The sequence below is a fragment of the Dermacentor silvarum genome, chromosome 1, assembly GCF_013339745.2.
Source record: "Dermacentor silvarum isolate Dsil-2018 chromosome 1, BIME_Dsil_1.4, whole genome shotgun sequence".
Taxonomy (NCBI): Eukaryota; Metazoa; Arthropoda; class Arachnida; order Ixodida; family Ixodidae; genus Dermacentor; species Dermacentor silvarum.
The window spans coordinates 369,384,616-369,410,931 of record NC_051154.1 but is presented as its reverse complement, the minus strand read 5'-3'; the positions used below and the strand labels follow the sequence as shown (position 1 = coordinate 369,410,931).

General features: G+C 45.1%; 1 protein-coding gene across 4 annotated transcripts in view; it reads right to left on the bottom strand.

Annotated features, from left to right (window-relative positions):
- The window catches only part of LOC119437452 (WD repeat-containing protein 6-like), a 245,733-nt gene that overhangs the window by 25,191 nt on the left and 194,226 nt on the right, over positions 1 to 26,316 (bottom strand). For 2 of the 4 annotated variants that reach the window (XM_037704476.2, XM_049660566.1), the window contains 4 exons: positions 15,631 to 15,808; positions 8,472 to 8,619; positions 5,937 to 6,072; positions 3,321 to 3,455 (listed from right to left, as the gene is read on the bottom strand). In XM_037704476.2, the coding sequence (XP_037560404.1) occupies positions 3,321 to 3,455; positions 5,937 to 6,072; positions 8,472 to 8,619; positions 15,631 to 15,808 (597 nt within the window). Of the gene's footprint in view, positions 1 to 3,320; positions 3,456 to 5,936; positions 6,073 to 8,471; positions 8,620 to 11,497; positions 11,622 to 15,630; positions 15,809 to 26,316 lie in introns of those variants that run through there. The other 2 variants (XR_005189379.2, XR_007465092.1) reach the window with 2 other exon arrangements.

Genomic DNA, 26,316 nt, shown 5'->3' with positions numbered 1-26,316 from the left:
GGAGCACTAAAAATATGTACGTGTTGTCACATTTCAGGTGACTTGCAGTGCTCACAGTAGAGGCCATTTTCTCAGCTAATAAGTACTACGGTATTTACCTGATTTGTAATGTGTACCCATCTTTATGAGCTCAGAGTGAAAAAAAAAAAACTATGAGCAGCGAAATCTAATGCATATGCAATTTTTATCACGATAAAAAGTGGCTCACTCAATAGTCTAAAAAAAATATAGTAGAGTCTCGCTAATTCGAGCTCCAAGGGGACTGGAAATTTGTTCGAGGTAGAGCCCCTAAATAGAGTGTGCAAAACCAAAGCCGTCACTCGGCTCGCATTGAAGAAGTCTTCTCTTTCCTCCATCAGTGTGTGCTATCTGCCGGAAAAAGCCTCGGTTCTGTATGAAGTCCAAGTGCGGTAAGATCGCACCTTGCACGCTGTTTGCTGAGGTTGCGAGGGAAAATGTGCAAGTGTGAGCCAAGAAAAATAGTGGCTTAATGCACGCTGTACTCCTGCGTGCCGTATGTTGGAGATGACGTGATCGAGGCTGGCTAGAAGGGGGGCGTAGGTGAGCGTGCATGGTAGTGTGATCAAGTATGAGCTAAAAGGGAGAAGGCGAGCATGTGGTAACATGATGAAGCTCGCGCTAGGGCTCCTTCCTGCTCCATGGATGTCTCCACAAAGGAGGTCCTACTTTTCTCCCAGTCAGTGAGGCATAAATGAGAGTTGCACACAAAAAACCAGTGCACTAATTGCAATTATCTACCCTAAATTCTTTTTTTCTTTATAGCGGTATTAGGAAGTAGCTTCCAAGTGATTCGTGACTTTATATGTTGTGAGTGATACGTGGCATTGAGTGTCCTTTACACTCAGGTGAGCACTGTGGAAGAGGGCATCGTGAGGGAGGAGGGTATGTCAGAATGAAAAGGGGCGCATGGAACCTCTAGTAGTTGTTTATTTTGCAGTGTAGGAACCCAGACAACAGCTGACAACTGAACAGGTTTGATTGTACTAATGGCTTTTATTTTGACTACTAACAATGATGGAAGCTCGACTGAATTGGTATTACTGCCAAATACTACTGATCTTGTAGACAAGAATATGTTCACAGGATGGATATTTAAAACATTCCTTACTAGGTTTGAACATTGCAAAAGACAAGCGCGGTGCGTAAATCACATGGTACAATTTGGCCAAATACAGTAGAACCCCGCTGTTACGTTCCCGGGTGCTGCGTTTTCCTGGCTGTTACGTCGTTTTCGGCAGGTCCCGGCCAGTTCCCATAGAACCCAATTGATTGGTAACCCCACTGTTACGTCGCAACTGTGGGACCGTTCCCGCATCATACGTTGAGGACTGCCACCCCGCACCGGCCCGAGTGGCCACTTTGACTTTTCATGCCGCTTGGCTTGGTTGCTTCACGATGGCATTGGCCGCCCAAAGTGCGGGGGGCGACACTTATGACGTATTTTCGGTTTCCGCCAGCAAAAGTATGGCCCTTGAGATCAGTACTTGATATCTAAAGACGGTGTCTATGACGCCTTGCAGCCTTAAAATTGGTTTTGGCTCATAGATGTTCCGTATAAAGTCCAAGGGCGATAACGCCGTTGCCGCGTCTAAATCTCGCTCGCGAAAAAAAAAGCAGGGAGGAAGTGTGCCTTCTTCCGTTGCGCTCGAGGCACTGGCGAGGGAGCGAGGGGGGAGGGATAGTGGATAGCAGGCAGTGTTGTGCTCTGGCATCAACTGCGTAGTGCACGGCGGTGCACGGTTGCGCGGGCCATATCTTCAAAGTGATGTGCGTTGGGGGCAGAATCTACGCAGTGTAGGTGCGTCGGCGGCTCGTAGCTTTGTGCATGCTGTGTGTTCTCGGCGCTCAGTTTGTGTTGAAGCAACAGACAACAGAATGAAGGTCACTTCGCTCGCTTCTGTAGCGGCGCTTAAATTCCTCACCCCAGTGTTTGACAGCGCGTGGCCACGCTCATCGAGTGTGATGTGTTCATGTTTGCCTGTGGGCTCTGACACCATGCTTGTTATTATTGTTAATAAGCGAATGTTTACAAGTTTATACATACGATAAAACTACTAGACAGTTTTAGTTTAATGTTAGTGTAATAGCGTGGTTAAGGGAAACAGCGTTACCGTTCCGCAAACGAACTTTGCAGAAAGATAGTTTTAGTATAGCGTGATAGCGTAGTTTACGTGCGGGACGCTATTCCATGACGCTTTGAATTTTGCATAAATAGGGCACTTAATTCCATGTGTGTGTGCGTCTGGAAAGTGCGATACGCAGCGCAATAGATGCTAGGTGCGCGTTGTATTTTTACTTCACATGTCCGCCAATCTGCAACAAAACAGACAAGCAGTACAAGCTGTCTACAATACCCTCCGAAATCCTCCCATCTCAGAGGCCATATGCCGTCGTCGCGCCCATCTCCCGACTTTATCGATAGGTGGTGCTCACATCTCGAAGAAAATTACTCTCGTTAGGCTTAGGCGCGTTCGAAAGCTATCTCGACAATTCCTCAAGGTTAGCCATAACACTCTCTCGTCAAAGCGGCATGAGACTAAGCGAAAGCCGTTTACGCAGTCATTTGCTACGAACGAAGTGAATTCTGCAAAAACAACGCCAAATTCAGTTCGAAGCGGGCGACCGGGACCGCTGCCATGTTTTACGTAAACTACGTGAACCACGCAAAGACGGGAACGTTAAATCTGAGAAATAGCGTGCATACGGTAAACGGTATGGGTGGGTTAGCGTTCTGCGCATGCACATTTCAATGCCGCTATTCTGGTAAGCCCGCTATTACGGTAAATACGCTGAAGTAAAACTGTCTACTATTCTTACTTTGCGTAGCTGCCTACAAATTTGCTATCGCAATTGATACTTCGGCTGTCGGGCGAAAACACGACTTTTTTTCACACATAAGAATTCAAATATTTGTGCAGTTCAACACTACTCCCATTTCTAAGTTTTGCGTTTTCCGGCTCTTACATTTTTTTACGGTCCCGTGCAAAACGTATCAGTGGGGTTCTACTGTATAAGTGACAGCTAGATGCTCAGCTAATTATTTCAGCACCCTATTTAAAAAGGCATCTGTGAACAACAAAAACTATGACTTCATTCAAATGCATATTTACTGGAAGTTAGCACCTGCCCAGTCTTCCTGTGTTTCTTTTGTCTGATATTGCATTGCTTTAGACGTCTCTTAATAGTGTTATTATGTGGTCTTGTATAGCGTTGTGCAATGTATATCAGTCACATGGATTTTCACACAGCCACTGATGCTGCCAGCTGCAGCAACATGCAGAAGAGAGACAGCCACTCACCAGTGATCTGTGTAGCGTGTGCACTGTTCAGGATCTGTTCTTCCAAGACTACCACCGAGTTGTCCTCGGTAATGAGGTAGTTAGTCAGAACCAATGCATTGTCATCGCCACCTGTCACCACGAGCAGCATCCTGTCTGCAGAGCCAAAAATTCAAAGAGCAGCTGCAGACGCTTCTGAACAGCAGAGAGGAAGGCAGTGCTTGCCAGTGGGACTGCACTCTGAATCCCCACAACACACTTTGCAGTTTTCTGGTAATCTTGGGATTAACTCACACTAGGTCAAAAGAAACATACAAAAGAAATTTAAGAAAAATGATAATACTGCCACTACTGCTAACTTCACAGTTTTAAAAATGCCAAGCTGCACATTATTTGCCCAATAAGGCTGAAATGCTTGGTTACCACAAATAGGAGGTATTTTCCTTGTTTTGTTTGTTTTAAATTTTATACTTCACAGAGTGGTAGCCAAAAAGAGCAAGTGCTTTTTGTCTTCTATACGATTCTGACAACCGCAGAGTACGCTGGGTAGTGGAGCAAGCAAGTTGTATTTTCCTCCACTGCAGTGAACTTCTAAAGAAAATGCACCCAAAAAGTGTTTTTCCTAGGCATAAGGTCATGTTTGTATTAAGCTTTTGCCATGCGAAAGAGAAAAAAAATTGGAGGACGCTTAAGCTTTGCCTTCAAGAGTAGAACGCGATAGCGTTGTGGGGACCCGTTCGCATCGCAACGTGCGGCTGTAGGTCCGGTAAAAATGCTGGAAAAGGGGTTTGTGTTTGAGTTTCCTCGTAGCAGAATTAGGTTTTCTTGTACATTCAAATTACAATCCGACGGCGAATCCTACGCCGAATGGTAAAATCGTACTTTACCATTTTCCTTATGGATTTCACTGTGAGAAATTAAATTTTTGTTCACCAAAACCTTGTACCACGTGGAAGGCCTGCGTCGACCGGTCGAGGTAGGGGATGATTTTTTCCGCCACCCACTTCGCACGCCGGTTGCCGACGCCGGATTTTCTGCGACACAGGGCCCTTAATGCTGTCACGTTAAAATGGCATTTATATTTCCCAATAGCAAGGAATTCGTTTCATCAGAAGGGAATTGTCACTTTTGACGAACACACCAGATCTAAACTTTCAAGAGTGATGAAGGACTTATAGAGTATTTCGGAGAATTGATTAGTGCCACCTCCTACAGACTCAATGTGTGTGCACGAAGGATTTATTCTTTATGCTATGGTAAAATAATGGTTCAAGCAGAACCTCCCTGGTACCATGGTGGCCAGCATGGTGGGCTGGCTTTCGGCAAAGCTAGGGCAATGTCCATTTAAGAGGGAATGTAAAAGCTGGTGCCAAAGTATGTAAATGTTTTCAAAAGCACAGACTGTGCTGAAAACATTTACAAACACTGAGAACTAAAAAAAAGTGCCCAAACTTACACAAAAATTATGTGAAAAAGTAAAATACAGCTCCAGAAGCCTACATCCCTGCTGAAAACTTCATATCAACACATTATTGAACAGTAGATGCTGTTCAAATTATTTTTCAACTTCGTCTTAGAAGATATGACAACTTGTGGTGCTTTTTGCGGCTACATCACAGTCCTGGTGATACAGTAACAGTAAAACTGCATTTGATAAATCAGAGAAACAATAACTCCAATTAACTCGTATTCTACAGATACTTATTTAATGTACAAGGAAGAAGGCAAGAAGAGCAGTTGAAGCGTGAAAATATGGTGCCACAGCCCTTTTAACCAACAAATACTGCCACTGGTCAGCTCAGTATTGCACTGATTTGAGGATTGGCTCCCGTACCTTACACAAGAGAGGTTGCTTCAAACCCAAATGGCAAATGCACAAGAAGCTGTAAACAGTTTAAATGCATTTTAAAGCATCAACAGTTTAAGCACATTAACAGCATCAACACCACTATGAATCATAATTAGGCAAAAAGAAATGCTGCAGGTTAGCCTAGTATTCCACCGAGTCTAGCGATTTCTCGATGTGCTCCAAGGGAGCATTAGGTTTCTGTGCAACACTGCTATAGTGCATGAAGTAGGCGTAGGAGAGTCGGTGCAAGAGAACAAAAGCCGGAGACATTGTCCCCGACCTTAACACCTCAAATACTGAATTGTGTCCCTGCAGGACACGTTGTGTGGACACGTTCTTTGGACACACTCTTTGCGGTGGGAGTGAATGTGTAGCATGATATACAGTTGCATTGTAAATAGTTGCATAGTGTCCAGCGACTCTGAAAATTGTACAGGAGTGACATGAAGAGAGGCATAACTTTTCTTGTTTCAGGCAAAAAAAATTATGGCTATAAGAGGTTAATGCTATCATTAGTGGAAGCAAAGTGCGAAATGACTTCGTGGTGAGGTGCAACAATTGAAGGGGCCGAAAAGACTTGAATCATGTTTTCATACTCAGATCAAAAAGCACTAGTAATGTGGTCATAAAAAAATAACACTAAGCTCTGTGCTTTTTCCTGGACTGCTAATAAGTGGGCAAGTAGCTCCACTCTGTGCTATGACTGTGGCACTGCAAGGTTTTAGCAAGGTGCAGAATCAATTAAAAAAATTAAATACTGGTAAATAATACAAAAAAAGACAGCTCACCTTGCATTGCATACACATCAAGGGCGTTTATGCCAGACTGGTGCCGGCGGAAGACTGCAATCAGGTCACATTTCGAACCCTCCAACTTCCAGAAACGAAGGAGACCATCGTTGCCAGAAGACAATAGCACCGATGACTGCAGACAATGCAAAGAGTGCAGCTGATTGGAGCACTGCTTCATTTTACTTTTATCCCAAGTCATACAGCCCAAATGACGTTAATACTGGAAAGCGGTGTTGCTGTCAATAATACACTATAATAAAGCAAATTTTCCAGCCATTATTGAGGAACTGGGCTCCTTTTTAGACATGTTCTTACCAGGTTATCTCGAGTGCTCAGTGGAAACACACTGGTGTACTTCTCTCCACCTAGTGGGTTTCTGCTGAACCATTATGTGAAACTGGTGTATGTGCTGCAATAAAGTGTCCGAATTGATTAATCGTCAAATCCCTCTTCGGCGCGTGTACTCCAAAAACCAAGCTCAGTGCTACAACAAATAGGGCCCCTAAACCACCTCAGATATTTTTTGAACATTTCAAGTAAACACGCGCATCCAGTTCAGAATGCTGTCACGATCAACGATGCCAAACGCTGCAGCACTACGCGGCGCGGGAGCGCCACAAAATAATGCTGTCCTCCTACTCTCGCCTTTCCGGTAACCCCAGCGGTCATCACGATGTCAACAGGGGGAAGCTGGTGATGTCAACTGTGGAAACAATGTCCATTGGTTGAACAAGAACCTACGACTTCCGGTTAGTCTGCTAGCAGGTACGCGTGCTTTCTGCTCTTCCTTGTCATGTTGCTCGTTTTTGCGCCCTTGCGAATCGGTAATTACAGCCCGCAACGCAAGTGCCAAATCGCTCGCATTCCAACACAGTCGTGCTTAGCGGTCTGATTAGCTGCGCGAACAGAGTGCGACAATGTTGGCCTTTCCAGACGTGCGCGCAACACAGGGTCTATAGCGGTACGCTTCCCATAACACAGGCTGGCACCGCAGCAACAGCGGGTAGCTGAGAAGCGCTGAGTCCACGTTACGGGCACAGTAACTCATCGCACGCCGTTTGCCATTTGCGGGCCGCCGTTCCACAGCGGTTTTTGCTTGCGAATGGCATAGAGAGGATATAGAGAGGATGAGACCGGGACTCATTTGTGCGGCAGCCTCACCGTCGCTGATCGCTCGACGGCGCTAGGCCTTTTCTGGTTCCCTTCAAAGGTAAAACGGACGACGCTTCGAAATGAAATACCGACGCTCACAAGCCGCAATATTTTCTTATCATTGCTATCACTCTTCGCAATATGTTGTACACAAAGAAGAAAAATACGCCGATATTAGCGGCGCCGTCGGCTGCGATGCCAGCACAGCCGAGCCTGTCGTCTCCCAGTGGCAGCCGTGCACTGCAGCTGAGCTGCAGCCATGTTTTCGTTGCCGGTGGCGGAGGCGCGCAGCTTCGCAGTCGTCGATTGGCCCATTGATCATGCAGCGGGCGGGGCGCCGGCCGAACTGCCGTCTACTTTGGACACCTCTCACGTGGCAGACGTTCTATGGCACTGGCGGCCGGTTCGCCGTCGGTATATGTGCCGCTAGCGTGGATGTGACCGGAAGAAGGCAGTGTTTTGAGAAACGCGTTCGCGATGACGTATGTCACGTGACCTTTCGACAAGCACTCGGCGAGGAGGGAAGACCAGCCAATGAGGAGAGTAGCGAAGGAAAGAGCGAAACGAGCTAGGGCCGTTTTTCGAACATCAAACGCATGTAACTCTGCTATTACGGCACCATTTCGAAAAATTTTCGCGGCTACGTGTTCATCGTAGATTCGTGCACAGCTGCAAGACAACAACTACATTTCGACCTCTGGGTGGTTTAGGGGCCCTTTAAAAGTACTCACGAGCCAATTGACCAACCAACACTCCTCATCATCTTATTTATTCATTTATTCTTAGTTTGGTTAGTCCAGGCATAGGCCACCATCCCGTTTGTAATTGTTGCAGAGTCATTTGATAAATGCAGAATATCAAATGCTCTATGAGCTGTAGGGTGCACATCTTGTGTTTCTTCACAGAATGCAATAAAGGGCTGTCTAATGGTGATGATGATGAACATTTAAGTAAATAAAATTCCATTCTGTGAAGGTAAAGTTCGCTGGCTTCCTCTTTTACTTACTGCGACAACCAGAGGCATGCTATGTTTTTCTTGCTAACGCCAGGAGCGCACTTGATTTGTATTTGTTCAAGAGCTCTAATGTCAATTTACATTAGTTTCCTCCTTTGAAACCATAAAAAGTGAGCATGAATTTTAGTCGGGGTCGTATTAAAATTGGGGCAAGTACTGCCAAATGAATCAGCGGTGTGTGTTGGTGTTTTTTCTCTTTCGTTGATTTTGACCGGCAGGATAATTCAACCAATTTCGTCGGTCTCGTCTGGGTCGAATTATTGGGCGTAGACTGCATCAAAATTAAATAAATAAACAAATAATTAGCAAATAAATTAATAAATTAATTAAAATCATTAATAAATCACATGTCAGCATACACTCACCTGTTGTAGCTGATGGCGCTGGGGTGGAGTGAGCTGCTGATTTGATGGCTGTGGAAGTTGGGTGCGCAGAACCCGAAACAGGCAGTGCTGACCTGCTGGAATAACCATCAGGATGTCAAGAGGCCCTGCCCACTGGTACCGAAATAGTCTGCAATGATACAGCAGCAATTGGAAACACTGTTTCATCACGACCCAGAACAAAGACAATCTGCCAGCAGAAATAAGAAGGCGGGAAAGATTGAAAACACCGTTTGTTTGTAAGGGCTGGCCTCATAAAGATGGGAACATCAAAAAAGGATTCGGATGCAGGAAATTAACTTTGCTGCCATTTCAAGGTGAGCCTTTGTTGGCAGTACTAACAATACAGTTCTGACAATCGGGTCATAGCTACTGGCTCTTCCATGTTCATGCTGCTGCCGTTGCTGTGGTTAATAGTACACCTTACTGGCATGATGTTTTTTTACAAGAATGTTCCTGTTCATATTTCAGAATATTACAAACAGCACAATTAACACAGTTGCCGTGCTCTTAAGTGCTTCAGTGAGCTCTTTGGTTACAACATCTGCATTGTTCAGCTGTTTTGCAAGTTTTTTTGTTAGCAGTACATCGGGAAAATGTTACTTAGGCTACAATGAGCTTCTTTCTACTTGTAGCACCCATCACCCATGAGTGACACTGGCAATCAGAGTGATGTCCAGTGGCTCACCATTTCACCAAGTTTGAAGCTGAGGGATTGTGGCCATTATATCTTGACTTCATCGATTGGCATTCAAGAAGGGTTCAAGGAAGTTATGTAATGAGGGTTGCAAAGAAGGTTAATAAAATATTTAAAAAATATTACGCAGATCCAACACGCATTTTGGAATCTATGTGAAGCGGTTAATGAAATGCTATAAATTTGCCTATTTCATTGCTGCACTTTTTCTTGCACGCACGGGTGCAAACGTGCTTTCACGCAATTGTGCTAAGCAATGTGCAATTCTTATACTGGCCAGTATTCCTTATTTCTTTTAAATTTGCCAAGTGCTTCTGGGCCGATCCCCCGTAGTGCGTATGTTCCATGTATGAAAATCATAATCATCACACATGCGGTGATCACCTCAAATAGTTTGCATTGGCACAATATGTACCACTCACTTCTTGGCCAATCACCGGTTATGTGTATTTGCCATTGTATGAAAATCATAATGAACATGCGGTGATCATCTGAAAGAGCTAGTTGGCGTTGGCACGATAGAATTGTGGCCTAAAGAGCAACGAGCTGCTGCGCTGGGGGGCCTAGGTATCACTCCAATAGCCGGACGTGCTTATTTAAAGTGAAGAGGTATCTACTCGGCGAGAACCCGACCAGCGACCAACCAACCCAGACAAAACAACAGAACAGTGGGCAAAGGAAGCTTCATTTTAAAATATTGCTACTGCTTCTTTGCACGCCTCGACAGCAGTGCCTGAAAGGGAAAATTGTTATCCACCCAAATGTAGCACGACGCTACAAATGGCAGCGCCTTTGAGGATATTTACAACAATCAATACACACATCTTTGCCACAAAACGAGCGGACCAGATGTTTAAATCAGCCTTTGGCCCTGACTTATTGTTCAACATTTGCAACACCATTCTTTCTTTTTTGGGGAGTGAATGCTTCGTCTGCCTCTCAATTCAACGGGTCTTCAAAACTTGAGATTATGCAACCTCCAGCACTAAACGCGCAGAAGACAGTGCATGATGCCATGCTATCTCAGCTCCGCCAGTCATTGCATATGCGGCAGATTATCTCTAACAAAGGGCACATGAGCTGCGTATGCGCTCAGCCACGTGGACAGCAATGCGCAGACATTACCACACTAGAAAAGAAGACGTGCGCCAACCTGACGATTCCGTCAGCGCAAGGGCAGTGGGGAAGGGGCGAGTGCGCTGTAACGTGATTAAGCACGTGTTGGGGGGGGGGGGGGCAAGGAACAAGCACCTATTCACCCTTTTCCTCATGCACACGTGCTTCCACTCTTCTACCCTTGCTGTAGCTGCACATAGCTGTCCATATGCAGGCCACGCACCATATCTTGGAGGTAATCTTCAGCAAGTGCAACGGTAGAGCCAATATGGTTGGTGCAGTCATGCGCATTTTGTCCCCACGCGTCTAGTGTTGGTGGTCGTGTAATCTCAGGTATCAGAGGTACGGTGTGACTTTCGCTGACGTTGCGTCAGCGACTGTTCTTGGTCATCGAGTGATCTTCGCCTGAATGCGTGTGACACTGATAAATCTACGAACCTTACTTCGTGTAGTTGTCTCTTTGCTATCGCCATCAATGCTCTGCCCTTCTGGCGAAACTGCGACACTTTTTTTTTCTCAGAACAAATATTGCTATCTTTTTGCACTTTTATTTTTTATTTGAGGGCACCATCTGACGACAGCTGTGGGCACTAAGCCCGGTCAGCCATGGCGTCCAAGATTTACGGTGCCACGCCAATGCATTGCTGTCGGGGCGATCAGTATCGCACGTGCTGACGTGTATAAGCAAGCTATTATGGCCCGACCTTCTTGCGATTTGTTTATAAGTGATTACTGACAAGATAGTATCCACCAGGGAAGTTCTTGGAATTTGTGAAATTACTTTTACTGCTGAAACACAAAAACCTTGAATTAACAAAATTTGCGATTTAACGAAGTTTTTTGCTCCAAGTACAACTTCGTTATATAGAGGTTCGACTGCATAGATAATCATAGGAAATGTAAGGTGGCGTGGGAGCAGTCTCAGAAAAGAACACAGCCACCGAAAGGTGTGTCCTTATGATCCGTTACCGGCAACTCTTTCGCAATAAACATCTTCACCAATCTGCTTAGCAGCCTGTGTGGTGGAGTGTGTAGTGGTATTGGAAGAATACTGCATGGCATGTTCCTGCCAGGTTTGTATTAATAAGGTTACACTACCTCGAAAAATGTTTTCTGACAGCATAAATTTCTTAACAAACACTCTTCTCATTCCATGTTTTAAGCATGAGAGGGACAAAAAACGTTTTTTAATTACATGAATGGATGAGAAGGGACTACGTCTGCAATCCGCCTGTTGCATTGCGCTGTGGAACCACCTTATCGGGCTCGACGAGAAACAATATGTACGGTGTCGGGGCCCCGCAGGATGCAGAGGCAAGCTGCAAGAAGCGAGCAGAAATAGGTTTGTGCATTTGTCAGTCGTTAGAATTTTCGTTATGTGTGAGTGGCCGCTTGTTGGACAGGATACCTAGGCCGGCAATGACTCTGCTGCGACTTACAACCGCAAATCGTTGAAATATGATGACGGCATTTCGACCAGCTACGCCAACAAAACCAGTCACCGTGCGATGTGCCTCTGAACGAATACATCGCACCGTAACGCGATTGACACAGCGCCTACGCTTGTATTCCTGTTATTCATACTTATTCGTACCAAATATGAGCCCAAACATGCTTCAGAAGTTGAAATGCACGAACGTGAGCAGTCGCCAGCCGCCCACAATTTCGCTCAGCGGAGGTTAGCCGTATCGTATATAGCAGCCGAGTTCATGCATTTGCCACTGTTAGACCTGCACTGAACGTACGCTAAAAGGATGATAAAAACTGCTTTTATAGCTGAGTCTTCACCACAGTGGTCATAGCTCTTTGAAGGGGCGACACTGCGCCCAGAGTATTTATGCAACCCAAGAACAGCACATTTGTTTACATCGGCATGCGTACAGCCACCGCTCGCTGTTCGCTTCCAGCAGAAATCAAGCAACCGCTCACACGAAATAATGAGGAAATGTCCAAAGCATATATGAACACTTCTCATGCACATATCAGAAGCAATCACACTGAGACAAGAAGGCATGAACGTCCCGGGCACATCAAAAACGGCTACAACGACCACTAGCCGCACTGGCACACGAAAATGCCGATGCCCGCCGTACTCGCGTGGCAACGAGCGGTGTTGTTGCTTACGATTTAGTATCGAAAGGGCCATCACTTGTTGTCTGTTTAGCATAAGAGGAAAACTGTGTTTTCGGTAACTACTAAATCTGGCACTATAAAAATACACTCTCCGTAGTTGCACTTCGTTCATGAAAGCGCCGGCGACTGCGACCGACAGCTTTCGTTCAAGAACGGTGCCTGTACCGCGGTATTAGCACTGCGCCGTGTCCCACTTTCTGTGTGTGCATCGTACTATGCCAAGAGTGGTTCACTTCAAGTCGGTAAGGTCAGTACCGAACTATATAAGCAGTTTCCTTTGTCATACTTGCTTATTCTATATTTCAGGTTCGCTGGTAACGGACGAACTGGTAGGCTGTGTTAGGCCTAATGAAGCTGCCTGAACGAGATCGACACTGCCTCAAGCTCGATGTGGAGGGCTGTAAAGGGCTGGAAATCATGCATATCAGCGTCGGAAGCACATTTAGACTCAATTTGAGCGTCAGTAAATACATACACGAGCGCGTTTGTGGCGATATTCACGTTGTCGGTGCGATGTTCTCACTCGGCGGCCGTTCGAACGGTGATCAGCACACTGGTTTTGTTGGCATCGTCGGCATGAAAGCTTATCACACTACAATCACTCGCTGTCATTGGTCGCTTCTTCGTCATACTTGTATGTCTCCCACTGGCACAGTAACACAACTACAGCCGGCCGAGCGTTGGCGCCGGTGTGAGGTCGCCTTCTGACCGACATCGGTGTCGTGTCAGCATATATTGTTATGTACCAGACGTTAACCGAATATCGCTGTGAACAGCTGAAGTTTCTACCAAAACACAGCGCAAATACCGCGTCGTCGACCAGCACAGCACTGACAATAAAGAGTTCGCGTCCTCGACGACTATGCTGCATACGCGTGCATCATCAGCTGCACGAACCACCGACACCGTACAAAACGTTTTCGGCGCTTGCCGCTAGGGTACAGAGCATGCGCACTCGGGACATGCAAAAGGCGGATTGAATGCCGATACAGACAAGTCTACCAATAGCAACACAGTCAAACCTCGTTATAACAAAGTCGCACTGGCCACGAAAATATCTTCATCATATCTGATATTTGTCTTAAGCATACACGCAGATATCGGTGAAAAAAAATTATATCACATTTATGCAAAAAAAAACTCAAGTGGGGTACCGATGCGCAACAAAAGGTCTTTTTGCAAATTTTGATGGCTCGTTGGCACCTCGCCGTGCAGATACGAGGCACAGGAGGAACAAGAAATACTGCTTTGTATCGATGCGAATACGCAATCGGAGTGGTCAGTGTTATCTTGTGGGATCGGCATGTTGGGTTGCTGACTGCATTCCAAACAGCCAAGCCGCTGGTCAAAGCATGCATGCTTGTCCAGTATGTGTCATTTCAAGTTACTCTTGCTGAGTTTCACCACTGGCAGACTTTTCACACACGGAGGGGACTGCACGTGGATCCGTACTCGGCTGCTATGACCTATTTCGACTGCGTATCTGATCTCATGTTCGATCAACGATAAGGTCTGCGAGTGATGTTACACGAAAACTCGGTCAGGTGAAAAACCTAGCTTGGTACCAATAACAATTAAACTCATAAACCAAACAACATGGTCCCTAAAAAGCAAGTGTTCATATGTGTTCTTGAATAAACAACATTTAGGATAGGAATAAACTTTATTTGTCCAATGGTTATTGCTGAACGTTTCCCCTCAATAAATTTCATGTTGCTTTTAGGTATGTACTTGTTATGCATATTTAGGCACATCTCTAGGCATATTTTATTCCACTGATCTGTTCAGCAGTCTAATTTTTAGAGGCCAAATGTACTCAAACTTAATTTTTTAAAATTTGCTTTTCCAGCGCAAGAAACAACACGAACGACACAGAAGCATGCACAGACAGCGCTGTCCGTTTGCGTTTCTCTGTCGTTCATGCTATTTCTTGCGCTGGAATAGCCAATTCAAAGATGATTTATGACGAACTAGCCCGACTGTCAATTCTGTAAATTTTTCTATCTTGCAATACCAATCTATCTATCTTGCAAAATTGTGCAGTGGTAGGAACAATATACCTACTCGTCTATGAACCATTACAGAGGTAACTGCTGCTTTGTTCATTGTCAGTGATGTGATTGGTCACAGCCATTTGGAAGCAGCTTCTTGGAGCAACCAGAAGTGAGCTTTGGAGCAGAAGAGCGAGCTTTTGGAGCATCTAAATGCATATTTCCAAGTGGAAAAATCGTCTTTGAGAGAAGCAAGTGAGCTTACAGAAGGAGGAAGCCCAATTTAACAGGAAACATGCACATTTTTACCAAGAATCATTTAGCTCAACATAAGGTTGTAGCCCTAAAACATGAGAATTCCATGTGTGATGACGTAATGATGACGGCAGTGTGATGACGATGGCATTATGGCACTGGGATGACAACTGTATGAAGACAATGGTGTGACGAAAATTAGATGAAGCTGGGATGACAATGATACGAACACTGCAGCATCACGATAATAGTATGACCACAAACCTCTCTAATCTCTGCTTTAGCTCTCCAGTTTGCTGGGCGCTAAAATGGCGGGAACTGTAGAAGTGCACATGGAGATGGAAATTTGGAGAACTCGACTACGGAAGAGCTTTAGGAGTGTACAATGCTCGCTCGCTAAGCTACACCAGCCGAAAACAGCAAAATAGCAGCAGGGCAACGAAGAGAAACAAGCTCAGTAGCACGTGCAACGAGTTGCTCCCATTTAACAAAATTTTCAGCCGTCATGTACCCACTTGACCAAACCACACGATAGTCACATCGCAAAAAGGCTTTGCTGTACCAGCAGAACACTTTTCCATAAAGTGTTAAAAAAGTTGTCTGCTCTCACCTCTCAAAGCGCCATTTCAGCAATGGCCAGAGCCACTACATTCCAAGCGCGTGGCAGCCCAACTATTGCACCCACGTTTTACTTCCTCCGCACACAACTTGTGCGTGTGATGAATGATGTCGCTTGTTAGATTAGTGTTTTTTAAAGTAGCAAAAAACACCTTTTGGAGCAGCTTTGGAGCAAATTATCGAAAATGTAGCAGGATGTAGCAGGATTGGCCTTTTGGAGCAGTTTGGAGCAGCAATCACATCACTGCTGATTGTTCTTGCAACAACCGATCACCTGTCAAGTGTCAACTCATGTCTATGCAACTACACAACAATTACTCATGCCACCCACCGTATTAAGGCATCAGAGGCAGCTGTGGCAACACGGAATTCAGAGGCCGCATGCTCCCACACACAGACATCCAAGTATCGTGCAAGCGGGTCCGCAGATGGAAAGCGATGAGCATTTCGCTGCTGTCGATCCAAGGACCACAAACGGTGGTCGTGCAGCTCTTCACTCATCATGCTACCTGCATCACACAGGGCAGCATTTTCAAAGACTATAAAATAAAGCAGCAAAATTAAACTGCATCAACGTTAATACAGTGGTAAATTTGGCATAGCGCACAAACAGGCTGTTGCAACAATACTTGTCTGAGAGCAAGCAACCACAGACAGAAAAGTAACACATCACACATCTCTATTTCAGTGCATCATATCGAGCCAAATGTACTGGCCACTGCAATGCAAGGATGAAGCGAGACTGTCGGAATTTCCAGGAGTTTGATCTGGAATGCTGAATGCTTGATCTAGAGTGGTTTTTGAACATTGTATGCTTCTCTACCTTTGGGCAAAGATACATGTGGGAAATGGCCCACATCGAAGATGGCACATTTATTAGAAATATCTGTCAGCAAAGGGGTAGGGCACTGTATTTTCATTATTCAAGGCTACACACAAGTCTACAACAGACATGGTTTGTACAGGTTTCCAAGGCAAAAATTCAAGGATATTCCAGGACTTTCCAGGACCTGTCACAGGTTTTTAAAGAACTCTAAGTGGCATCCAAAGTAGGGTTTCTTTACTCTAACATTTTCAAAAATTACTGGTTTTATTGCACTTACATATATCACAATTATAATAAAAATGACTAGTCTTGATAACTTCTCAAGATCACAACACAAAATGAACGCTTACAACAGCGGCTGAGATTTCTCCAGTATAGGCTGGGTAAAGGTCACAAAAAATATTAAAACATTCAGCATAGGGTTATTGCACTAAAATAAAAATAAATAAATGTATATCCCAATGATGTTAATAATGTCTACCATTGATCACTTTGCAAGTTCACAACAATACCAAAAAAAAAGTTCACAAAACACAATGAATGCTCCCAACAGCTACTCTGACTTCTCCAGTAATAACTGGGCAAGTTTACCGAACATTTTTTAACCATTTAGTGTAGTCATGCTACACAACCATTATATTATAATAAATAGATGTATATTGCAATTTTGTAAAGCATGTCTTGTCTTGATCATTTCTCAAGTCCACAATATTAAAAGTTAACACAACGAACACTCACAACAGCGGCTCAGGCTTCTGCAGTATTAGCTGGGTTGATTCATCAAACATTTCCAAAACATTCAGCATACCGTATTGTCCGCTGTATAAGACACATTTTTTTTCTGAATTTTTCGTCAGTGCATCTTACAGTACGGTGTGACCTATGTACGTAATTTTTTTTCCCCAAAAAAACTGCCATCAAAATCGGATCCGATGTTATGGCCACGCGAAGCGAGCTGGTTGACTTCATTGCAACGGGTTCTGTGCGCGCTATCGAGGTGGGGGGTTCTCGTGATCAAGTTCCCAAGTGCCATGCGAGAAGGATGGAGCAGCAACGGAAGCGGCGGTAGGCCGACCGCGAAGTCGTCGCATCTGCAGATCGCTGTCAAGATACGGCGCACGCCGCAGCGCAAACTACACAGTTGCTACGAGAGTACAGGCAGCCCCCCTCCCCTACACCCCCCTCCTCCGCCCCCGGCTGCCTTCCTGCTTTCGTCCCTTGTGCGCGATTCGGCTCACCATCACACGCTTTCACTGGCACATACAGCATAAGCCGCACGGGGATGATGTTATCGTCCTTGAACTTTATACGGAACATCGCGACAAACACAACGGCAGAAATGCACCTGGAGTAGATATATATGGCACTCATGCATACGCTTGCACATGACCCGCGTTCACGGAGCGAAACGTCACTGTAACTTTTTAAAATCGCTTACGGAAAGAACAGGTGCGTCTTATACACCGGTGCGACTTATGTACGTTTTTTTTTTTAGCAAAGCTGATGTTTTGAGGGGGGTGCGTCTTATACAAAGGTGCGAGTTATAGACCGGAAAATATGGTAATGTTGTTGCACTTATATTATTATAAATATTATTATAACAAACCTCCATTCAAAGGCACTGAGCATCAGTGGTAAAGTTGCTCCACTACAGCTCTCTTTAGCTTCACCTCGCGCGCAATAGTGGAAGTGGGACAAGGCAGACCGACGGGCGAGGAGTGAAACGAACGATGGGGTGAGGAAAGCAGCGTAAACACTGCCAGCCCCGAGCCAGCACCGAAGCGCGGCACGCATCTCTCGCTTCGTTCGAGGTTTGACGTGGTGAAGCCTTTTATTTTTTCCGTGCAGTTCTGCAAAACCATGTGTGCATTTCCATGTGTGCTTGCGCCAGCGTATTGTTTCTGAAATAGGGAGTTTGTCAGATCGACGCCGATCTACCACAGAAAGGAGGTCGCAATGTCGATATCAGAGTGAAGTGCTCAAGAAATTCAAGGATTTTCAAGGAAGGAAAAAAATTCCAGCACTTTCAAGGGCCTTGAAAATGCACTTTTCAAATTCAAGGGTTTTCAAGGATTTCAAGGACCTGTACGCACCCTGAACAGATGTGCGATGCGACAGCAGAGGAATCACAATTTGCCAACATAGCCCTTTCATTAAGAAGAGTTACTTGCTGTGCAAGTTCGTACATGCTTGTGAATGAACAGGAAAACATCGTAAAAGATGCATACGCAAGAGAAGAAGTACCATCTTGTCAACTTCTTCCCTTGTGTGCGCATCTTTTTTAGTGGTTCTCTGTCCATCCACTAGTAGTACTTTCGTGAGCGGAAAAAAAGAACTTTACAAAGACACCGCATGAATAAAGATGGCACATAAAAGAGTGCACAAGTGGGTTAACTATCTGATAAATAACAAGCAGATGAGCACACAAATGCTTCCAGATTGCAAAAAAAAAGAGAAATGAAAGAACTGAAATATTTCAAACCAAAGTAGTATGTATTTAGCAACTGAGACGCAGATTCTATACTTCATTGTGCATGCTTAGGCTGGAAAGCACTTGCATCTTTTTCTCAGTGACTATGTTCCAAAGACATGCACTTGAGCACAAGTACGAAACATGATAGGAACAAAACCGAAAAACTACAAAAATGTTTCAATAACATTTATTTTTAAAGGGACATTAAGGGACACGAAATCAGTTTAGACTGGTAAAGTGTTCTCTAAAATAGTATTTTCATTGGGCAGGAAAAAATTATTACTGCAGAAAATGTAGGCTAAACATCAGTTTCTTGAATTTCACTCTAAAACCTCAGCACCAGTAGGTCAGAGATGTGTCATAAACTTCAAAGTATTTTCTTGTACTCAGGCTGTTTTGGCATAAGAAAAGCTCTCAAAGCTAGCTAGGCTGTGCCTTTGGTTCTTTTAGAATGTAATGTAGTGCACCTTAACTAATAAACAATTAACTATAAATGAGTAGGTGCCATTAAAATCTATCACGGCAACCAGGCCCAGGAACTTGATGGTGATAGTGCCACCCATATTATCTTTGTGAATATTTTGTGGCTTACCAAGCCTCCTTTCATGGTAGGATTGGTCATTTTGCTACTGAAGCGTAGTCTACGAATACACCCTTAACTCAATATTCCTCCATGGTATCCCTTTAAGGGGTCCCTGAAATGGTTTTTCACTAACTTTTCACTACTCCAGAATCCCCGAAAAATGTTCCAGTTTCGCCCAAAAGGTGAAGCATCGATGGCGATAGCAAATTAGTAGACAACTATACGAAGTAAAGATATTAGTTTTATCGGCTGTATAAACTTGTAAACATTCGCTTACTAAATTAACAAGCACAGTGTCACACGTACAGGTAAACACGACCAGATCTTGCTCGATGGCCATGGAAGCTCGCTGTCAAAATGCTGGAATTGGGTTAGGAAGCGCGACAGCAACAGCGAGCACATTGACCTTAGTGCTGTCTCTCGCTTCAATGCGAACTAAGCGTCGAAAGCAAAGCGCATATGAACCTACTGGCATGCGGCATGATGTACTTCGCCCACACTGCAGTTCGCTTTGAAGATTAGGCCTGCGCGGGCGCACACTTGTGCACGTCGCAGATCGCTTTCAAGATGCACGCTGCCGTAAGCAGCAGCAGCAGCCAAAGTAGCGCCCCCCTACTCGTGCCTCGTGCACTAAAGATGGCGTGCTTCTGCCCCACCTTCCTACTTTGCACATGTGAGATTGAGTCGCGATCGTCGGCTGACCCTCACAAGCTTTCACTCGCGCGTACAGTGTATGGCACGTGGCAACAATGTTATCGCGTTCGGACTTTACACAGCACATCATGGCAACGGCAATGACAGAAATGTGCTTGGTGTGTCCATATAATTGCTATCGCAATAAGAAAATAGATATTAAGGTGAAAAAAAAAAAAAACATCTACCGTATTTTCTGGTCTATAAGTCGCACCTTTGTATAAGATGCACCCCCCTCAAAATGACAGCTTTTCCGGAATAAAACTTATATAAGTCGCACCGGTGTATAAGGTGCACCTCTTTGTTCGGATTTTAAAAAATTATGACGTTTCTTTCCGTGAACGTGGGTCACGCAAGCATATGGGTTTCGCTCCAGGCGCATTTCTGCTGTCGTGGTTGCTACGATGTTCTGTATAAAGTCCAAGGGCGATAAAGGGTGAGAACATCGTCCCCGCATGCCATGCGCTGTATGTGTGAGTGAAAGCGTCCGACGGTGAGCCGAATTGCGCACAAGGGAGGAAAGCGGGAAGGCAGCGTGGGAGGGAGGGGGGGCGGCGATTTGTACTCTGGTAGCAACTGCGTAGTTTGCGCAGCGGCGCGCGCCGTATCTTGACAGCGATCTGCAGATGCGATGAATTTGGGGTCGGCCGACTCGAGGTCGGCCTGCCGCCGCTTGCTGCTCCGTCCTTCTTGCACGGCGCTCGGGAACTCGATCACGAGAAGAACCAGGCACCTCGATATCGCACACAGAACAGGTAGCAATTACGTCAACCAGCGCGCTTCGCGTGGCCATCACATCAAAAAAAAAAAAAAACGTACATAAGTCGCACCGTTCTATAAGATGCACCGACAAAAAATTCAGAAAAAAAAATGCGTCTTATACACCAGAACGTATGGCATTGGCAATAGAACCCACATTTTCTGCGTGGGAGGTGGAGAGGGTACCACTACACCACAGCCTTTTTTTCTTCTTTATTACATAGATAAACTCAAGATGGCGGCTTTCTGGCGGATGCTATGACAAACTGTAAAGCACGTTTAATCTCCTTTGCAACATTTTTTTTTCAGGAACTCAGCTTGTTAGGATATCTTTATGCTAACATTCTGGACAAATTATAAACAAAACTTGTCTCTCTGACAAATGAAGACCATGCGGTTACCGCTGGAAGCACCTTTCTTTTTAAAATGCGGGTGACTGCTGTTTTGACCAAGGAGGTTGGTATTGATATTGACGTGTAGCACTCGTGTCTTCTACAGCGTGTAGTCACTGCAGTTTACCGTATTTATTCGATTATAAGGCTGTCATGATTATAAGGCAAGAGTGCAATTCGGAAGACCCAAGAAAAGAAAACTTGACTATGCACACCAATATAAGGTGATACAGAGTAGCCGGCGGATTATCAAGACTCGGTGGGGATCGCCTGAAATACTGAATTCAGGGTTCACACACAATATTTGGCTGGAAATTCAAGGACATTTCAAGGATTTCAAGGATGCAAAAAGGCAGAATTCAAGGAGTGTTAGCGTAATTTTATTTCCTCACATCACTTAGGAAAGGAGCCCTATTTTCGCATTAATTTCTCTTTCAAGAGCTGTTATCTCCCCTTCTTTTTCTTTGGCTGTTCGACGGAAACTTCGTCGCCTTTCTGGTGGCTCTTCAAGGCAGATTCCCCCATCGTTGCAATGTCGACCGTCTTCTGACATAATGCGCACATTGCTCAATAAGGATCGCTTGGTTCCGGTCTCACCCAGTGACGATAGTCCGTATGTTGCAGCCACGCAGGCTGAAACTTGCACTTCCCGCCTGGCATCTTGTCAAAGTAAACACACAACGCAAACGCGAACTTCACTGAAATGGCGCGCACGAGGCCGACAAACGGCCCGACTATAGTACCTAAAAGACACATACTAGTGTGCCGAGAGCGGGTGTCGCGGTAGCACCGAGTGTGATGCCTGCCGCCGCCGGCCGCTTGGTGCGCTGCACTTCGAGACTGTGCCGGACCATGCTGAGACATGGGCGGACTTCAGGCAAGACACGACGCGAGTCTCCCCATTTGCCCGGCGATCTGCCTCTTATGTTCTTGTCCCAATCCGCAATACATTCGGCGTCTGCGGACACCCTGGGTAATGAGATGAGCCGTTTCTTTCCCCGTCTCTGGGAAATCGCGGTTTCGCGACCTGTTCAAAGTTTCTTTAGACAGACGAGTGCACACATAGATGCAAAAAACCCACTCGCAGTAAGAAAAGACTGCAACGAAAGCGGCAGCAAGGCGAGAAATTAACTAAGCATTGCAATCGACGCGTAGCAATCAACGCATCGCAAACGAACGCGAGTCGAACACCGCAGGATTTAGCATGGTGCCGACAGGCATCGCCGTCTGGTGGCCCGCGGCGGCAGGCATCACAGCCCGCGCCACCGTCCCGCGTTGGAGACTCTCGGTGGACGGCACACTAGAGTATATTCTAGGCACTATACGCAAGCCGAGCGAGCGATATGTCTCGCATTGGATTGGCTTTCCAATGCATATTAGTTGCCAGACGACGTAGGGGCTGCGAGATTTAAAACCGAAACTTCCTGATGTTGCCCTTTAGTCAACACAGCTTGTTTTCATGGGCATTCGTAAGCGAAAGCGCCTTAAATATCAGCATGACTTGCGGAGGTACATCGTTAATTTCCTCTAGCGGAACAAATCCCACGGGATTTTCAAGGATTACAAGGAGCCCACGGGTATTCAAGTAGTTTCAAGGGCCCTTGAACTTATACTTTCAATATCAAGGATATTCAAGGATTTCAAGGGGCTGTGCGAACCCTGTGAATTACTACACAGCCAAAACGTAAAATGGCGACCTTGAAATAGGGGGCGGGGAAAGGGAAGCTTCACGCGGAATGCGAGTTACATGCGAATATTGCCTTTAGGTATGGCTTTACGGCACTACAGCACGCACTGCCGTAAAGCCATACCGTAAGGCAAAATTCGCATATAAGGCCGGGGGTGACTTCGAGGCTAAAAATTCTAGGAAAAACCGCACCTTATATTCGAACAGATACGCTACTTCCTACAGACACCTGCAGTGCAAGACGAGCATAATACAGCTCTGGTACCATTCATGTTCCTGTTGCCAAAGAAGACATCGCTGCTCCTATTTTCATGTGAGAACCCCTCCACGTCTTAATGGCTGTCCCTTTGCCAGAGCTGCAGCAGATGATCTGCACTCAGGCCGAAGTGGACGATTGCTTTGAAGAACCCGCCGCGGTAGGTCAGTCAGCTAAGGCGTTGCGCTGCTGAGCTCGAGATCGCGGGATCAAATCCCGGCCGCGGCGGCCGCATTTCGATGGAGGCGAAATGCAAAAACGCCCGTGTGCTTGCGTTGTAGTGCACGTTAAAGAACCCCAGGTGGTCAAAATTAATCCGGAGCCCTCCACTACGGCGTGCCTCATAATCAGAACTGGTTTTGGCACGTAAAACCCCAGAAAGAAGAAGAAGATGCTTTGAAGAAACATCTAGATTTATTACATGCCTGTACTTATTTGTAAGGGTACACAAATTACTGTGCATATGTATGCTATTAAAAATAAGCTTAATGTAGCGGCATGTTTCAAGCATTTCTGATGACACGTGGGAAGCCAATCGGATAGCTCACCCAACTGATGTCATGTGCACCCGCTACATAGCTGGTGATGGCGCGGCTAAATATTCCGGGGAGCGGCACCGCAGCGATCGGTAGTGATGAACATTTTTAACACCTTATAATAAATTTCAAGCTTTACGTGGAGCGCTTAAATGTGTCAGTTAATGATCAGAACGAACTACTCTAACAACTGAGTACATTTGTACAAAATTGTCAAAATCGTTTCGGGTCCCTTTAAATAAAAACCATATACAGCCAACATGAAAAGCTCATGGGCTATCTAAAAGCCGGTTGGCCTCAAGCAAATCACACATAGGCTTGTCCTGTAATATGCCTACGACATGCAATCATCAGTGTAACCATCAATGTTACTCTTCCCATGGTAAAAGCATACCGAGATAAATGTCACATCATATTTGTGCTTCAGAATACTGCTTGGCTACATTAATGTTCTTGACATCCATGTGAGATATTCTTTTGGCCATTGCACACAGTGTGTTTTTGAAATTTCGTAGACATACCAACCTTAATTAACTTCATAGCACTGACAAATCTTTTTCACACGGCATATAACCAGAAGAGCGCAGCATTTCGTGACGTGAGTGATTGAAGTGGGAAAGATGTTGCCAAATTTGAAAGATGTGGTTTGCCCATTTTCTTCTACGTAATTCTAACAAAATTTTATAATAACAGCGTATTAATTGAATTTCATGATTGCTGAAAAAGTTCAAATTACACTGAACCACTGACAGTGCCAAAAAAGAAAGAGGAGGGGGGCACACATGATAGGGGAATGGTAAAGTGTGTGAAAATGCTCTAATGTTCATTTACAAAAGAAATTTCAAAATTAATTATTTAAATGATAGGGTTTTAGATGCTAAAACCACGATCTGACAATGAGGCACGCCGTAGTGAGGGACTCCGCAAATTTGGACTACCTGGGGTTCTTTAACGTGCACCTAAATCTAAGTACATGGGTGTTTTCGCATTTTGCCCCCATCGAAATGCAGCCACTGTAGCCGGGATTCGATCCCGCGACCTCGTGCGCAGCAGCCCCACACCATAGCCACTGAGCAACCGCGGCGGGTAAAAGAAATTTAATATCACAGTCTCCACGTTCAATTGAGCATGAATGTAGCCGGAGAATATATCCTTTGTCCTCTTCATAGGTGGTATGAAACGATATCACAACCCTCCATAGCCTAATGCACTAAGTTTCATAATTGTTTTCCTCTCTTTTGACAGATGCTGCAGCTCTAATACCATGCCCCTTGCTCTGCCTGCAGAAACTGCACGTACTGTAATGTCCTACGCTGCCCCTTCACAAAGCTCAGTTTGAAGGTGTGCACCACCACAGACCACTTAGGGGTGCACACATTTTACTTATATGTTCCCCATTCCACTATTTGCACTGGCATGTTTTCACTGCTTTAAAAGCCAAAAATGCCACTAATTGGCATAAATATTGCTGAGCTGACTCAGTCACCGCCAGGTATGCGCAACAAAATGTAGCCAACCATGTGCATTGGTACAAACATTAGCTCATACCTGAAATGGCACTACAGTACAAGAAATGTTCAGTGCCTGTATCCATTTCAAAAGCAAGATGCTTATAGCTCAAATTGAAAGTGCCATGGTGCTTCAGTTGCTGGTCAGAACATGTGCCAATAAGCTGAGTGGTGACAAGTACGACTGGTGGGCTGCGAATGCTTTGGTTTTTGGCTCTTATCTACCATAACATTGTCACATAAGCGCCTTGCTGCTTGTAAACATGCACATGCATCATTTATGTGACATATCACTATCAAAAAAAGTGGCCACCAGCTGAAACCCAACTGATCCACATTGAAAAGAAGTCTTCACTTGCTTTACGCTTTCAAGTCTACACTGCTTGGCAGGACCAAGTCAGTTGGTTCAAATTGTCTGAAAATTTGCATTATAGATATTTTTAATTATCGAGCTTTCACTTCACAGTGGGCTTTGGGGAAAAATAAGGTTTAATTCAATTTCCGTAAGACTTATTAGGGGTGCAAAAAGTGGGAATTTTTGAGTTCTACCAGAAACAAAAGACCCTATACAGTGGAATCGCGTTGATACAGTAAAACCTCGTTACAAGAGACACTCAAGGGACCCGGGAAACATGTCTCTTGTAACAAAAAATTCTAAGAACACTGAGGAGTCAAACTAGACCACTTATTATACATCAGCATCAAAGCGTATTCAAACACATCTTTGATGCGAAGACAGCTGTCTCATGGAAACATGGCAATGGTTCCGGAGTCTGACTACCGGCACACAAAGCGACCAGCACCACAGACGCTGTGACGGAAATCCAACCCAATGGTACTCTGCTGCAGAGTCGGTGTGGGAGCATGACAGCTATTGTAAAAGCATAATGACAGAAAATTCAGTGCAATTTGTGTGCAACAGCCGGCTGTGGAACGGAACAAAATCGAGGCAAGGGAACGAAAATTGCAGCGCATACTGGGTGGTATGACGTTGGCTGCATTGCGTGAGCACGTCTGGGTTGTGTCATGACGTTGGCTGCATTGCGTGAGCACGTCTGGGTTGTGTCTTTTATAAATAGTGAAAGAATTTACTTTAGGGACCTAACAACGTTGTCCTTACTAACCGAGTGTCTTTTGTAATCATGTCTCTTGTATGCGATGTTGTTAACATTACGAACATAGGAAAACCAACCAAACCATTTTCAAATGTCTCTTATAACCGAGTGTCTATGTAACGAGATTTTACTGCACAACCTTCATGGGAACCGGAAAATAAAACGTATCATCCGAAAATCCCATTATCC